The 16,893-nt window shown below is 38.0% G+C and overlaps 2 protein-coding genes across 6 annotated transcripts in view; one reads left to right on the plus strand and one right to left on the minus strand.

Moving 5' to 3' along the window:
* TRAPPC12 (trafficking protein particle complex subunit 12) overlaps positions 1-3,711 on the minus strand; it is a 75,535-nt gene extending 71,824 nt beyond the window's left edge. The window contains exons 1-2 of one of the 2 annotated variants that reach the window (XM_034432026.3): positions 3,524-3,711; positions 2,714-2,782 (exon numbers count right to left, since the gene is read on the minus strand). The gene's annotated coding sequence lies outside the window, so the exon portion shown is untranslated. The remainder of the gene's footprint in view (positions 1-2,713; positions 2,783-3,523) is intronic. The other variant, XM_034432025.3, reaches the window with a different exon arrangement.
* EIPR1 (EARP complex and GARP complex interacting protein 1) overlaps positions 3,680-16,893 on the plus strand; it is a 61,793-nt gene continuing 48,579 nt past the window's right edge. The window contains exons 1-4 of one of the 4 annotated variants that reach the window (XM_087882420.1): positions 3,771-3,911; positions 7,442-7,525; positions 15,042-15,096; positions 15,788-15,920. In XM_087882420.1, the coding sequence (XP_087738546.1) occupies positions 7,476-7,525; positions 15,042-15,096; positions 15,788-15,920 (238 nt within the window). In that variant the 5' untranslated portion in view covers positions 3,771-3,911; positions 7,442-7,475. Of the gene's footprint in view, positions 3,912-7,441; positions 7,526-15,041; positions 15,097-15,787; positions 15,921-16,893 lie in introns of all 4 variants that reach the window. The other 3 variants (XM_087882422.1, XM_034432027.3, XM_087882421.1) reach the window with 3 other exon arrangements.

Here is a 16,893-nt window from a genome sequence, read left to right on the forward strand (position 1 = left end):
AATGATCTGATCTTCCTAAAACAAAGAATAGCTTTCTTCAGAGCCAGATTTAACATTCTCCCCTCAAACCTCCAAAACCTCCGCTTATACCTCCAGGGCAGGTATAAGAGAACACCAATAGCAGAACGGGTATGTATATGTGGTAAAGGAGAAATCGAAGATATCTCACGTGTTTTATATATAATCATTTACAATGATTTTTTTTAAATGTATTGTGAGCCGCCCTGAGTGTTTGGAGAGGGGCGGCATATAAATTGAATTAATTAAATTAAATTAAATTAAATTAAATTAAATTAAATTAAATTAAATTATTGTACTGTGAGTTATACAGAGTTTATAGGTCAGTGTACATTGTCCCCTTATTAGAGAGATTGCCAGGGAGGGCAGACAATTTCTATGTAGGCTTTCTCCTCTAGGACTCAAACCTGGCTGTCACGCATGCAGTGGCAAAATTCTGTGTTGCTGCAAAATCCACAAGACAAAAATTGGTTACAGAATTATAGCTGTCAACTTGTGCCAATTTTTTGGATATCTCTAACAATTTTTGGAAAATGATATTTACTCACATATGTATCGGCTCTCCATTCACATAAACTAGGGAGTGACCCTAACTGTTTTAGAACATGTATTTTCTTAACAGGGAAGTTATTATCCACTATTAATGTCAGTACTATTTTTTAATATATTGTAAACAGTGATGTCTATTACTGGTCTATGACTGTAATAAAGGTATATTCTATTCATTCTTCTATTCTGTTCATTCTCTGTATTCAGAAAAAGGGGAAGGGAGATTGTCAGGGGCCAAATTCAGATGTAGACGGACAAAATAGCATTACAACTCTGAGTGAGGAGGAATAGAAGAAGAAATGAAAACTTAAAGTAGACAAGAAGGGAAATCCTGCATGAGAAGACTTGGATAGCAAACACTAAATTGAATGGAGTTAAGAAGGCAAATCTTAATAGACTAAACCTCCTGTCACTTAAGCAGCACATTAAGACTTCAATTATTTATTTATTTGTTTCCCTCTTCCCAACTCTTTTGCAGATTCAGTAGGTGAAACAACAATCAGATAAGAACCAGAAAGAACAAAAAGACATTTAACTTGAAATATAAATATAATAAATTCAGACACAATAAAAAAAGTCAATGACAATTCTGATTAACAGCTGAATTTAAGATGGACCAGAGCTGAATTTAAGATGGACCAGCTGAATTTAAGGGGGAGGGGGGAGAGAGAGGGGGGGGGGAACCAAACCTAATTTATAACAACCTCATTCACTATTTTTTGAAGTTTTAATATGCCATAGTTGTCAGCAAAGATGTCCATGAATATGACCTTTGTCATCCATCATGGCTTTGACAAACTAAGGTGTTCATATTATGTTTTTTAAAAACACAAGGACTAAACTGTGTTAGCAGCTTTATAGAAGTCCTATCAGTACCACATGTAAAATACCCTACTAATTATGAGAAAAGTGACTGGCACTTTTGGAACATTTTCACAGTGCATCATAAACAAAATGGTCATCACCAGATGGTCCATGTTGACTTTTCATTGTCCATTCCATCATGGATAGAAAGTCAATTGAGGCCATCATATAAAACTTTATTAAAATAGAAAAGGTCAACATTTCTGAACCATGTCAAAATCCTTAATTTTACCTGTGTCACATTCAGTATTCTCTGTTATTTGGCATATTGGTCCAGGTTATCTGAGGAACTGTTTCACCCCAATGGGATTGACCTATTCTACCCATCACAGCAGAAGGGTCATACTATGGACCTCACTGATCAAGGAATTCTCTCTGGCAGGATCCAAATGAAGAGCATTTTCTGTTATGCCTCTCACACTCTGAAACATTGTGGTCCCCAAGATCAGATCCACACCCTTCCTTTTGGCTTTCCAAAAGAGCTTGAAAACCTGGCTTTTGCCAATTGGCTTGGGGCCCTAATGGGGGGGGGGTGTCGTACTAGAGGTGGTTAATAGATTGAGATAAGATTCCACTTCTACCCCATGTGCATCTTGCTCCTTTCCTTGCCTTCTTTGTTCATTTTAAGTAAAATTTAACATTAATATTTATTGTCTATAGAGATTCTCAATCATCCAGGTCATAGTTGTCCCAAAGGTGCTTTTTCAAGAGGCAACTGGACTTTCTTGTTTTTCTTTGAAGACGTTTCACTTCTCATCCAATAAGCTTCTTGGATGAGAAGCTAAACATCTTCAAAGAAAAACAAGTCCAGTTGCCTCTTGAAAAAGCACCTTTGGGACGATTAATATTTTTTATTTTAATATTTAATATTTTATTTTGTTTTACTTGTAAACAATCTAAAGTCTGTTCATGAGATAGGTGGCATATATATTTAATAAAAAAATAAAATTTCGACAAGTTTGCCACAAACACAACTGAAACTTAGTGCTACCTCAAGCATATTTGTTTTTCAATGCAAATTAGGAATTCTATGGTAGTTCAGAGACTACCTTGCAAGCCAACATCCCACTAACTATGATATACATGCAGTGTACTGACTCACACTCAGGATATACGTAGGCAGCTATCGAAATGCATGCAGGAACAATTAATACATTTTTAACAAGATAAGTCTTTATGATGAAATCAGAAACAGAGTGCTTCTGCAGAAAACAAAATTAGGAACCCCCATTATATCTGACATTTTCATTTTTTAAAGAATGGATGTACAAATTAAACATACCTTTTATGTTTGCTCTGGCAAAGTATGTCTCTTCAGGCATATCACTTTAACTCTGTCTCAGGAACCCATCTGTAAAATAGAGCATTTATTATTTTTCTAAGGCTACCCTGTTTCCCCCAAAATAAGACATCCCCTGATAATAAGACCAATCAGGCTTTTGAGCACATGGCAATAAGGCCAAGTGCTTATTTCAGGGTTCAAAAAAATATAAGACAGGGTCTTATTTTCGGGTACTTCTGTAATTATCAAGAGGCAAAGACGTCAAATGAATCATGAAGATTTATCTATGAATCATGAAGATATTGTCTATGATTGACACACAGTTTTATAGATAACAAGTACACAATTAACATTAAGACACATTCATTTTGAAGCAACCCTTCTTATCCCAGGAATTGCAGTACTCCTACCCACTTTTGAACCCATTTCCTTAGAGACGAGGGGATAATTCTGTTTCTCAGCTGCAGATACTTGCATTTTTCATGCCTGATTTCCTACCCTGTTAACTTCAAAAAAACACCACCATCAACCAAATAACTGAACAATGCTGCATTTAGCAGGAAAAAGGATAGGTGCTTTTTTTTTTTTTTTTTTTTTACAATGTCTGGGTTTAACGTATCGGTTTGTTCTGTGTTTGCATTAAGCAGCTCCATTCAAACCTAACAGTGACCCAGGTTCCACTTAAAAAGTGGAGTGGGATAATATAACCCATCTCACCCGCTGTTGGTGAAGATCCTTATTATATAAGCCACCTTAAATGACCAAAAGGATAAGGGGGGAAAAAAGCAATCGAGGAGGATATTCCCTCACCTACCCCGCGCTTTACTTCCAATGACAGCGGCAACGACGTCCCATCTAAACTACGGCAGAAAAACCGAACATGTAAGGAAAAAACCTCTTCACCGAGTACGCCTGCGCAAGCAACTTCCCTATCGACCCAGTTTCGTCTCCTTTACGTAATGGGACGTCTTCGGCGCGCCACTCCTTTCCCCGGAAGTGAATGAAGTACGGGGGCCGAAGTGGGCCCAAAGCGTTTTGTTGTAGATTCGCTTTCTTTCCCATTCGAAAGAGGCGGCAGGGTTTCCCATCGCGATAGTGTTTGTGCCGGGGCTGTGGGTGGTGGAGGAAGGTGGCGGTAGCTGACGCTGCTGCAGCCATGGAAGATGATGCTCCCGTGATTTATGGGCTGGAATTTCAGGTAAATCAGAAAATGGTGGATTCGGATTTTTTAATGGAAAAGGGAGTTGTTCATCACAACAGAATTTATTTATTTTTTTCTAAATTTTTGTCGGGTTCCCCCCTCCCACTACAGTTGTTTAGGAATTGGACTGGGAATAGGCATGCACTTTCAATTTTGGATACCTATAGGATGGCTTCGGTGCAAGCCTCTTTCAACGCAACCAATTTTACAGAGTTGCTGTTCTGGGAGAAATTAGTGCAAGGAATGCTTTGCAAATTGCCTAAAGGAAAAGTGGCTGGTAGATATGACCAATACATAAATAAATCAATTTACAAAAGGCAAGTAACTATCAGCTGTAAATGTAATGAAATCTATGGATTCGTTAATGTGCTAAAGCTGTGAAACACATTTCATTAAAGTATATAAGTCCAATATCTCTTTTTATGTAAAGGTATTCCAAATGAAAAGACCTGTATTATAAATCAAAAGTGCCCTGTGTGCCCTGTTACTTTTAAGCGAGTCTTGTTATCCATGAATAACATAAATAACTTTTCATGAAGTTGGGTTATACTATATTTCTGTAGACTTTTCTGCAGCTCCTTCTCTAATATGGCCTGTGAAAGAAATAGTGGGATATTTTTAGCATTTTGCACTTTTGGAATAATTAGTGTGTATTATTGAGTCAGCATTTATGATTTACAGTTTGGGATAGTCTGAAAAGGTTAGCTGAAATCTTTCTGAGAATAATATAAAGCCACCAAAAATAACTTTGAAAATTATCTAGAGAAGATGCCTGCGAAAACAAGATCATTTTTAGCTGCATAAAAGTGCACAATGAAATAAGCCTACTGATAACAAATTGTCACCAAAAACAATTAATCCTATAGTTTATGTTTAAATATACATGAAAGAATGCAGTTTTGCCATTTAATTATTTGCATGCCAAAGGATTCACATTCTTTAAAAAATCAACTCTTATATTTATTCAACATTGCATAGTATTCCTTAATTCCAAGAAGAATGATATTTAATGCTTCTGTTAATAGAATCCTTTGAGTACCGTAACATCTTGATTTAGTGGGCTGCCATTTAGAGAACCCTAACTCACAATTCAACCCTGATCTACAAATATTTTCTTCCACCAGTGGACCTTGTACATAACGGATAAAATTTCCATTAAGATAACCCACCAAAATCCCAAAATGCAAGACTGTTTCATCTGAAATCGTGCAGACTAGGCTCTTAACTGTGCCTCAATGGACTTAAACTGATATCACTCTGGTTTAGAGTCAGTTCTAAAATATTGTACAAAAGTGTCTGTCAGCAAACTGTTCATTTGCGAGATCTGCACCAGAACTTCACCTTTTGTTGCTGGCTTTCATTTCAGCTTCTTAAAATAAAGTGAAAATAAATAGAGTTATTTTTGGGATCCTTGATAAGGACAGACAATTAGATCTTCAGAATAAGGAACTGTGTTGCTTTATGCACCTGATTTCCTTTTATAGAAAAAAATGGCTGTCTTGGTACTTGAATTTTTTTCACACTTTATTACCATGATAAATAAATATTTGTATAATATAGATTGCCTTGAATTGTGGCTAGCATTATTTTGGAGGGACCCTTGGTTCCACTGAGATTAACCTGTTACAGAATTCAGTATATTTCTGTCCTGGTTAAAGTACAGTTTGGATATAGGCAGCCGCAGTCCTCAACTTACAACAGCAGTTGGGAATTTCTGTTATTAAGTGATGTGGTTGTAAAATGAGGCTGTGGGAGATGTGCCAGTTGGGAAGGAATTCCAAAGACTGGTCATCACCACCATTCAGTGCCATTGTAACTTCAAATGGTTGCTGGACAAATGGCTGAGGACAGTCTGTGTAATGTAGGCCTGTAATCCTAAAGTATCAAATCCTGTAACTCAAAGTTACCTACTAGGGCTGAGTGATTCTTGGAGCCCGCTACAGGTAGTCCTCAATTTACAACAGTTTGTTTAGTGACTGTTTAAAATTACAATGGCATTGAAAAAAGTGACTTACAACCGTATTTCTGAGTTATTATCTTTGCAGCATCCCCACCATTATGTGATCAAAATTCACTTGTTTAGCAACTGGCTCATTTTATGACCATTGCAGTGTCCCAAGGTCACGTGATCCTTTTTCACAACCTTCTGACAAGCAAAGTCAATGGAGTGTCCAAATTCACTAACAACTAGGTTAGTAACTTATCAACTGCAGTGATTTGCTTAACAACTGTGACAGGAAAGGTCATAAAATGGGGCAAAAGTCACTTAACAAATTTCTCAACATAAATTTTGGGCTCAATTGTGGCCATAAGTCGAGGACTACCTCTATTGTATTTGGATCTTTCAGGCAGTTATCTCTCTTGAAGATTTGGCCCCAGCCAGTTCTGCGGTCTTTTCCTGGCCTTCTGAGTGTGCATATGCCTACCCAGAAGATGTTTATGCCAAGATTGCCTTAAAGCACAGCAGTCCTGAGCATCTTCCTAAAGGAACTCATAATTGCTTCCACTTTGCTAATTTGTAAGCATATGGCTATAAAAATGCCTCTAGTTTTATCTGTCTTTGTAAGAACTTCGGTGGCTACATTCCAAAGCTGCCTTCTGTGAAAGAAGTCCCACTGAAATAAACTGATACATCTTTTGAGTAAATACAATTAAAGTTGGGTTTTTATTTAGAAATCAGTAATGTCTGTATCTTTGGTTTAAAGAAATAGGCTGACTTATAAGTTATAAGGAAACAAAAATGATTTCTTTACCTAAGTTTTAAATCTCTTCACACTGAATAGCTGTATTAATCACTCTGTTCTCAATTATAGTCTTCCCTAACATTTAAATTAGCAACCACAACTATTCAGGAACTGGTTTAGGTGTCTTACTATAACTCTTATATCTATCCTATTTGTTTTAAACAAAATACTTGACCTGTAGCACTGTGCTAGTGATTCAAAGGTGCATTTATATTGTACTTCATGGTGAATGGTTTATAAACACTGCAAGTAAAGCAATTGAACAGTCTTGGAAATGGTGGATGGATTTTATTTTTCCAGGCATACATTTTATTAGCTATATAAATTTCAACGGGAATAAGATTAATTTGGATTGAATCCAATTCTGTATGTTCTTCAGTAAAACTTAAGTTTGTTTTTTTTTTTTAAAAAAAAAAATACATCTGATTGTTTTTCTTGGTCAAAAAGTAACATTAACATTGCACTAACATTAAATCTTCTCTTTAAATTGCCCTTTCTGCAAAATATTTAAGTTTGAACATCTGTGTAGTTACTCTCACTTTCATGCACATTTCCCATAAATGAAAGAAGAGTACATTCTGAAAATGCCTTTTATACTTTTTAGCCATAAATCAGCTTTTCGTGCCAAAAGATAGAAAATAAACTCATTTAGAATTGTATTTCAAAAATACAGATGTATGAAATATATTTTAAAGAGTGTCATAATGAATGATGTCATTTACTTTTCAAGACACTGAAATGTGCTGGATATGACTCCCATTTGTATTTTCCACAATTTTTTAGGCACGAGCACTGACCCCGCAAACTGCAGAAACAGATGCAATACGATTTCTTGTTGGAACTCAATCTCTTAAATATGATAACCAGGTAAACTTGCGTAAATCTTGCATGAATGTAAAAACAGAATTGCTTTTAAAGCCTTTAATTGAACAATAATTTTTTCTTCCCAAATTTTAAAGAGAACTTTTGTTTATAAAATTAGGTGTTGTGTGTTTTGGGAGACCAAAAAAACCCTGTTTGTGGTAATAGTTAATACTTGGCTTAGAATGAGATTTGCAACTAAGACTTGTCTACATAATTAACATGTAACTGGAAACTCAGAGAGAGAGACATTCAAGGACATGATTGGAACTTTAGTGGATAGTCAGAAATGTAGTGTTAGAAATACCTTGGAGGAACAATCATATTAATTTGAATGAGTGGATTCCTTTAGAAAGTAGCATCTTTTGCCAGAACCTGTAAGAGTCAGCTAATTTTATCAGCAGAGATATTCAGACTCATATAATGTCTGAAACGTTTTTTCCGAACTGTTTTCAAAGGGTATCTGGTCTTCATAGCATTATTTTCAAGGGGCGTACAATATGTCTCATGTTAAACTGCTGTGTTTCCCCGAAAATCTTACATTTTTTTGAACCCTGAAATAAGCACTTGGCCTTATGTTCGGGGAGGTCTTATTATTTTGGGGCATGTGGAGCAAGAAGGGGCTCCTCTTGCTATCTTACCTGATTTCCAGCTCTGTCTCCCTAACCCTAACCAGAGGAAATGGTGGGGACTGGCTGCGCATGGGTTTAAATATTTTCGGGGAGGGCTTATTTTCAGGGGGCGACTTATTTTAGCGCATGCGCTCAAAAGCCCGATTGGGCTTATTATCAGGGGATGTCTTATTTTCAGGGAAACAGGGTCGAGGCAAAAGCAAAATAGTTCATGGCTAGAGTTGTTTAGGAATTATTATAAAATTCAAGACAGGCAAAGTTTGAGTATTTATCCAAGTAATTTCATAGGCTTAGAAAAGGTGAGCAGGCTCCTTCCTCCAGTAGGACAGATATTTATTGTTGCAAAGTCTTGATACCCATCCTCAAAGCAGAGTATTACATACTAACAGGGAGATGAAATAGATACTATATTACAGTGATGGCTAACCTTTTCCGGACTGAGTGCCCAAAGCGTGAATGCATGCCTGAGCAAATGTGCATGTGTGCACCCGAACCCCCAAAATGCAATGTGTGCATGGCCCTGTGCATGCGCCCCATACCGCATGTGCATGTGTACACTCCCCCGCATGTGCCCTGCCCCCTGTACCTATGCATGCGGCCCCCCGGATGCGCCCCACCCCAGCGCTTGCGCATCAGAGACCCGAAGACCAGCTGGCCGGCAGGAGGAGCATGCGCAGTGGAGCTGAACTGGGGCAATGGCTTGCGTGCCATCAGAATGGGCGCTGCGTCCCACTTCTGGCACGTGTGCCACCATTTCGCCATTACAGCTATATTATATCATATTGCTATTGGATGTTTTAAGGGAAAACCAGGTATTAGGTGCTGTGGTATGTGATAGCCTTATGTCTTAGATCAGAGGTCCCCAAACCACAGGCCATCAACCGGAAGTGGTCCATGGCCTCTTAGTAACTGGGTCACACTGAGTGGCAGCAAGTGAGCAACCGAAACTGAAACCATTCCCCTCTTCCCTTTGTCTATGGAAAAATTGTCCCTGGTGCCAAAAAGGTTGGGGGCTACTGCCTTAGATAATATGTTTATTTCTTCCCAGCAGCTGGTTATAGATCTACAGTACTTGAATCAGCTATGTTTGTATGTTAGCAGATAATTATGTGCCTCAGTTCCCAAAGTTATTTTATGCTATCAGAGGGTACCAAAATATTGCCGTGATTCAGACTTCCTGGTTGTATCTCGGCATTCTACCAATAATTTCTCTTTTTCCTACTCCTGCTTCCCCCTCTTATGTGTACCAGCATTAATAATTGAGGTGTAGGGCACTTTCCCTGGATGCTAATGAGCAGATAGGGTTAATGGCCTTTGGCGGTGCTTGAAGCGATCAGCTATGGAGTCGGTGATTAATCTATAAGAAGTGTCATGAGCCTCTATCACGACTGCTTATAATTTAACAGAACTGATCTCTCTCAGCCTAGGTCAGGCAACGGTGGATCTTTGTACATTTCATGGCAGATGGCGGCTTGACATCTAGGTTGCAATTCAGCTCTCAGGCGAAGAGCTATTGTGGGTGGAATCCCTTGAAGGAATCTTAACTCATAAAGCTTTGGATTGGGGAGGGGAGTGCATTTCAACTGCATTCAGCTCATTAATATTCAGCTATCATAAGCAAGCTAGTGAAATTGGAGAGTGGAGGGGATAATCAAGGAGAATCCCACAGCATCTTCTGCTTTAATGCTGTTCATAGAGTGCTTGTCAGAAAATAAAACGTTTTGTGGGGTATTCTGCTATATAATTAAAGTGTGTGTGGTAGTGGGGGGGTGGGGAGGGAAGAATTGCCAAGACTTGCAGTCCTGTTTCCATTCATGGTATAGGATGACGTTTTTTGCTTGTTTATTTTATGGCTTGAGATAATCGAATTGGGGGCGAGGGGGTTTGCAGTGTCTTGCAATGTTGTGTTGTATGGTTACAATACACTTAAAATATCTGCAACTTTCCATAGAATACAAATTTGGTTTTTAAAAATTCTATTGTACTCATACTCTGGAGGGAATGCAGTATTGCACATCTGCCAAGAAGAATTTTTATCACCTGGTCCAGGGCTGTTTTGGTTTTGGTCTTTCATGGGAACTATGTCTTTTTTGTGAAGACTTTGTAAGAGTAGTTGGACAGAGTTCTTTAGGAACTAGTTTGGGTAGCTGCCTTTAAAAAGGCTGTAATTCAACACAACCCTGTCTCTCCATTCCTCACCTTTCATGGAGACCTTACTACTTGTCCTTCCACTTTAACATGGATGGAGGAAACATCATTAGTCTAGGAGAGTCAGAGAGAGAAAGTGTTGCAGGAAATCCTTAAAATCTATGGTTTTGACTTCAGCTACCAAGTTGCATTAAGGAATTAAGGCAAAAGAAAAGGATTTAGTAAATGAATTAATGTCTGATGCACTTCTTCTTAGTGCTGACCTGAGAGCAGACTAAAAATTCTTTTCTTACCCTGCTCTTCTGTAAGGAATTCAGAAAAGAAAACAAGTTTATGAATCATAGATCATTAAATATTAAAAGCCTCTTTGAATAGGTGGATTTTTTCTAAGTGCATCTGAACATGAAAGGAGAAGGATATATGCTTTCTCTGAAACAGCCATATCAGAGCTTTGGTGTCACTATGAAAAAATTCTAATGCATGTAGTCTATTAAATCTCTAAAGCAGGGGCCAGAATTCAGAAATTATTTCTGGGCTCACGCTTGTACACATGGGAGGAGAAGGTAAACTGGTCCAGATGAGAAATTCATGGAAAAATTGTTCAAAATATATTGGTAAAATTTTGGGAGTAGATAAATCAAGGTTTAGCAATAGTAACAGCAGAAAGACTTTTTTTAAAAAAAAATTCTAAAGATAAGCTGTGGAGCTGGAAAGGTGCTTAGGGAGAAACAAGAATTTAATTTATACTAAAAAGTGTGCTTAAGTACTGAATGAAAATCTCCAGGCTGAACACTTGTTGACTAGCTTGACATGCTCAATTTGTATCCCAGCTTAAGGTGGACCAGACGTTAGAATGAAATGAACCCAATATCTAAATGAATGTGATAGACTACTAACCAAAGTCTTCGTCAAGCTAAGAAACAAACCCTGAGGAAGATATGGAGGAGAGAGGTGGGAACAAGACAACACTAGACCCAAAATCCCAGACTTTTAAATATTGTTTCAATAATTCTGAGCTAGAGGTTTTAAACCGTGAAGCTCTGGAGCCCTATCTAGAGTTTCAGAGGTAGATGATCAATTATATTCTCAAAGAACCCTCTTTACAAGGATAATTGTTACTGATGAACAGTGACTTTACTTCCATATATCTTCTGTGTTTGGCCTTTATGCTCCTCTCCCAAATGACTGCCTGAATCTGTATCTATAGATTTCCTACATACAATCCTTGATCTACAACTATGCCTACCTTCTCCGATATGTACAAGCCTGAGCCCAGAAATAATTTTTGAGTTCTGACCCCTGCTCCATCTATAGAGATTTGATAAACTACATGCATTAGGAAGTTTGTATAGTTTAACTCATAAGTTACAGTGGCCTTTGAAAGGGTGCTTTATGGCCTGTAAAGTACATCTAGCCATCATAAAATGTAATGCTGTCCCCCCCCCCCCTTTGTCATCTGGGTGCTTGGCAACCTGTTTGTACTTACAACCGATTGCCAAGTGCCTCACAATCAAGTGATCACCATTTGCAATCTTCTCTGCTGGCTGCCCTAGAAAGTCAATGGCGAAGTCATCCAGGAAGGTTGCAAGTTGCTGCCACCCGCCAAGAGGACTCTAAGGGCTGGCTGAAAGAACTTCCCTGTGAAGGGATCTGAATTCCTTTGATGGGGTAGAGAAATGCATCCCATTGAGGCATTCCCTCTGCACACAGAGGGGAGTGAACTTTGGTGGGTTGGAGAAATGGGGCTCAGATCCTGAAGATCTTGAATTTCATTCCTTTACCCCACTGAAGCCCTTCCCTTCTGTTCATGGAGGGGAGCTGACATCCTTCTGCAGGCAGCTCTTTCAACCAGACGAGGGAGGCAAAACCAGGAATTTCAGCTCCCGAGCAGAGGTATCTCCTTTCTCTGAAGTCAGCATGGACCTCAATCTCTGGGATCATGTCCAATCAAATAGCAGTCATATTTTAAGAGCAAAATAAACAAAATAATTCCATGTGAAATAAAATATTACTCGTACCAGCAATCTGATCAGAATGCTCTTATAAGAAATGAGATATCTGGCTTTCATCCTACAGAATGTTGCTGCTGGACCAAAGATGGAAGCTTGTCAAATATCCCCTTTAATTCTTTTCATGTCTCCTCACTAAATGGGTGCAGATAATAATAAATAATAATTATGGTTTATCGCACAGTCAGCCAGATGTTTAGACTGGGTTTGGCATTTTTATCTACCTTTTATCTACCCAAGGACCCGGGATAGGCAAATGTTGATATTATATGTGACAATATGTTTAATACCATTGAACAACAACATCTGCCTATCCCGGGTCCTTGAGAAGGACTCTAGGTGGACAAAACTGTCAAATCCATCTAAACATCTGGCTGACTATGCAACCAATAAAAAGTCCTCCGGAATGTATGACACACTATATCTAATAATGCTTGTCCTTAGGGTCTGATGTAGTTCTGAATCATCTTGCCAGGGGGAGGAAAGCAGCTGTGTCTGACTTTGAGGGACCCGAGATAGGGCAGAAGGCACTTCTAGTTTATGTGCTGAATGACCCTCTTTATATGGTTAGTAGGGGCACATAATACATGTTGGTAGAGCAAATTGAATTTTGATTTGTAGCTCACCTTTAGGGAATCAATTTCACTGCCAAGGAGACTGCTTTATAATTTCAACATGAGGCTTCTTGTTTTCTAAAGGAGACTGTGAGAGCTAACAGACGAAGCAGCCAGCTTGGTAGAGTCTGCTGTGCTGTATTGTTTCGGCAGAGAAGTTGTTGAAGCTGTGCTTCTTTTGCTAACCACTGGCATTTTTGTTTTTACAGACATGCTGCTTAGTTAAACATTGACCAACAATTTTGGGAGAACATCTGTCTCTCGATGCTGGTCCTGACTTCTAGAGCTTGCTTCTGGCCTAAATTGCCTCCTTTATTATGTGCCTGAGTAGGAGAAGGAAATGAAATAAGGGTTTTGTCTCAGGATAGTAAATTGTATAAACAAATCTCCAGTAGCTTAAGTATTTCCAGACTTCTATTGGATAAGAAGATACTGGCTGGAGAAAATATTGTTTCTTTCTACATGTTTTTCTAAGCTAGTACTTGTATATCTAAGACAAACTGAAATAGGCCATGCAATGTTTTCTGTAATATAATAGGTGGACTAATAAAAAAAAATTAAATGTGCTGAGGCTTGCTTTGATTTCTGTTTTTAGAGAGCTTTGTATTGTTGATTGCTGTTAATATATGTTACATATTTTAACTGTATTTTTATTTTTGCACTTTATTGGCGAACTGATGAAACACATTCCTTGCATGAGAAAGAAAAGACCTGGGTAAAGTTGTTAAAAACTTCCATTAACTAATTGAGCAATAGCAGGCTAGATTTATTTAGTTACTGAATTTGTACCTTTCTGTCCAATCAGAAAATAGGACTCAAGGGAGAATATAATATAAGATAAGATAAGAAGAATATTTTTTTAAAAAAAATTAAAATACCTTTAAAAGCAAATAACAGTAGTACAGCAGTACTGATTACATAAGTTACTATTTATAACTTCAGCATTCCAAATGTGTCTCTGAAAAAAAAATGTTTTTTCACTGCTGGTATAGTGACAAGACATAGGTAGTGACTGGATTCCTTTGGCAGGGAGTCCAAAATTTTCAGGGCCATTTTATACTTTCAAACCCTCACTCACATTCCTGGTGAATATACAGAATATTTGTTTACAGTTGGATAGAGAGGAACTTCCCTTGAAGGTTTTTAAAAGTTTTAGGCATTGGTTTATTAATGGTAAATTCCAAAATTTGACAGAGCCTTTCCTGGTGATTTTCTACATATGTTAAATTGCAAAGGGCAGAAGAGTCCAAGGGCTGTCGTATTGAATTCCAGCGTCATGTTCTGAAAGTCCTTATCTGAGAAGAAGTGAGCTACCTTAAAAATTGTTCTCAATGCCACATCCCATCTAAGTGGCTCAGATGGATGCCAGAGTGGATGGTATCAAAGTCACAGAGAAGCCAACAATCTAGTTCTAAATGTACATCATTCAGAGAGGCATTAAAACACTCTCCAGAAGCTAACTTGAAATGAGTCTAGAGAAGCCATATAATCCGCAATTGGGATGTTTCCCCAAAATCCAACACCTTGTTCAAGAATGAAATACTAAAGAGTCTAGTTGGTAGCATCCATCCAGAATAAAGAAGTATAGGATGGGGATTTCTTGCACAAACCGTTAGTTACAAGCGGTTTATATCTTCCTGCAGATCTAAGTGTAATTTGGTTTTGACTACTTAAAAAGTTGAACTTGATGCTTTGTAAATACAATACGAATAAAAAATGGCTTGCTTGGTATGATTACCATCATAACATATAGTAAACCAGTTGCCCTTTCAACTGCTGGTGAATTACAGCTACCAGCAGCCTGAGCCAGTACTGTATTGACAATAATGAGAATTGCTTTAAACTTCTATTCAACAGTATCGGGAAAGCCTCAGTTTCCTCTCCTGTGATGTGACTAACTCCTCTTTCTTTGAATCACCCAGTTCATTTCATTACAACTAGCTCTCTTGAAAATCAGGGAGCTTAATTTTCTGCTTAGTAGGAGAGGGGATTCATAATATTTCCAATTGCGTGAAACATTTCCATGTTCCAGGAGCCAGTCAAGATCATTTTCATGTTCCAATGGTGTAGCAGTTACTTCTTACCAGGAAATGCTAAGATAAGAACCTTATCTTTCTAGGAGGCATCACGTTTTGAGCTTCTTCTATAAGAAAAAGAGGCAAGGCAACAAGATGGTAAACACATTTTGAGCTATCTGGGAAAGGGTTAGTTCTTCCTCTCGTATGAAAGTTGGTTTGAGTTATGATAATCTTTTCCTAATGACTGTCTTCCATGATAAAACACTAGAAGTGGATTGTGGAAAATGTGTGTTGCAGCATCTTTAGCTGTATTAAGTAATCTTGAATATCTGAATGGTTAGTCATGTTTTAAATGGTGTAGAAATTTGTATAAAGGGTTAGTAGAAATACTTCATAATCCTATTGATTATAGATGTTTTATTGTTTTATTGTTTTATCTATTTATCCTGAAGTTGAAAATACTAATGTTCATATTATAATGGTGTCAGTCCAGGAACTTACATGAGCTACGGTGGCACAGTGGTTAGAGTGCAGTACTGCACTCTAACCACTGCTGACTGCCGGCTGCCTGCAATTTGGCAGTTCGAATCTCACCAGGCTCAAGGTTGACTCAGCCTTCCATCCTTCTGAGGTTGGTAAAATTAGGACCCAGATTGTTGGGGGCAATATGTTGATTCTGTAAACTGCTTAGAGAGGGCTGTAAAAGCACTGTGAAGCAATATATAAGTCTAAGTGCTATTGCTATTACTTTGTTTTAATGATAGGTGCAACTCATGCTGTGTTTCTCTGTCTTGAAAATACTTTTAAATTAAATTAAATGTTTATTGTTCTTGTTTTCAATTTACAGATTCACATCATTGATTTTGATGATGAAAATAATATTATAAACAAAAATGTTCTTCTGCACCAAGTTGGTGAAATTTGGCACATAAGTGCCAGTCCAGCAGATAAAGGTGTATTTTCAACCTGCTATAATAAAAGTAAGTGTAATTTTCTTGCTGTTATTATTTCCATGAGAAATTGGTAGCTGGTTATTTGGCAGCATATGTACAATTTCTAACTGTTCCTATTTATATAAATTCTTCTTACATTTGAAATTAAACCACCCTGTTAAAGCATACATTTGAGGAAAAAAACTGAGAAGTTCCAATAATTGTACAAACATAAAACGTGGGGTTCGAAGGGACCTTGGAGGTCTTCAAGTCCACCCCCTGCTTAGGTACGAAACACTATACCATTTCAGACAAATAGCTGTCCAGTCTCTTCTTAAAAACTTCCAATATTGGAGCATTCACAACTTCTGGAGGCAAGTTGTTCCACTGATTAATTGTTCTCACTGTCAGAAAATTTCTTCTTAGTTCTAGGTTCCTTCTCCTTGATTAGTTTCTGTTCATTGCTTCCTGTCTTGCCCTTGACTGCTTTGGAGAATAGATTGACTCCCTCTTCATACTCCCTCCTATTTAAGCAATTACATATATCTAGAGAGGAAGAGGACATCCTCATGGGATTTCATGAATCTGCAATGAGTTTTCTGTATCAATCAGCTATATACTGATATGTAAAATAGTGGAATCCAGTGTCTATCCTCAGCACATGCTTTCTACCTATTTTCCTGGCCAAGAGAAGGTTGGACAGGGAAAATAAAAGTTTGTGCTGATTCCCCCGTTTTTAAAATGCATTCTATAGCAGCAGTCCCCAACCTTTCTGGCTCTGGAACGGCAGTGGCGATGGCAGTAGGGGGAGAGAGAGAATGGTTTTGTGCACATCCTCCGCTTTCACAAACGGAGCTTCATGTGCATGTGCTCTTGCCTGTCGCTTGCGTGTCCCAGTTCCCAACAGCCGTGTTGGTATTGGGCTATGGACTGGGGTTGGGGGTTCCTATAGTATCATTGGATATCCAATTTCTTCCTATCTTTTGAATATGAATGGGCAGTCACAGAATAAAACTGTTTA

The sequence above is a fragment of the Pantherophis guttatus genome, chromosome 1 (genome assembly GCF_059756535.1).
Source record: "Pantherophis guttatus breed Tessera chromosome 1, ASM5975653v1, whole genome shotgun sequence".
Lineage (NCBI taxonomy): Eukaryota > Metazoa > Chordata > Lepidosauria > Squamata > Colubridae > Pantherophis > Pantherophis guttatus.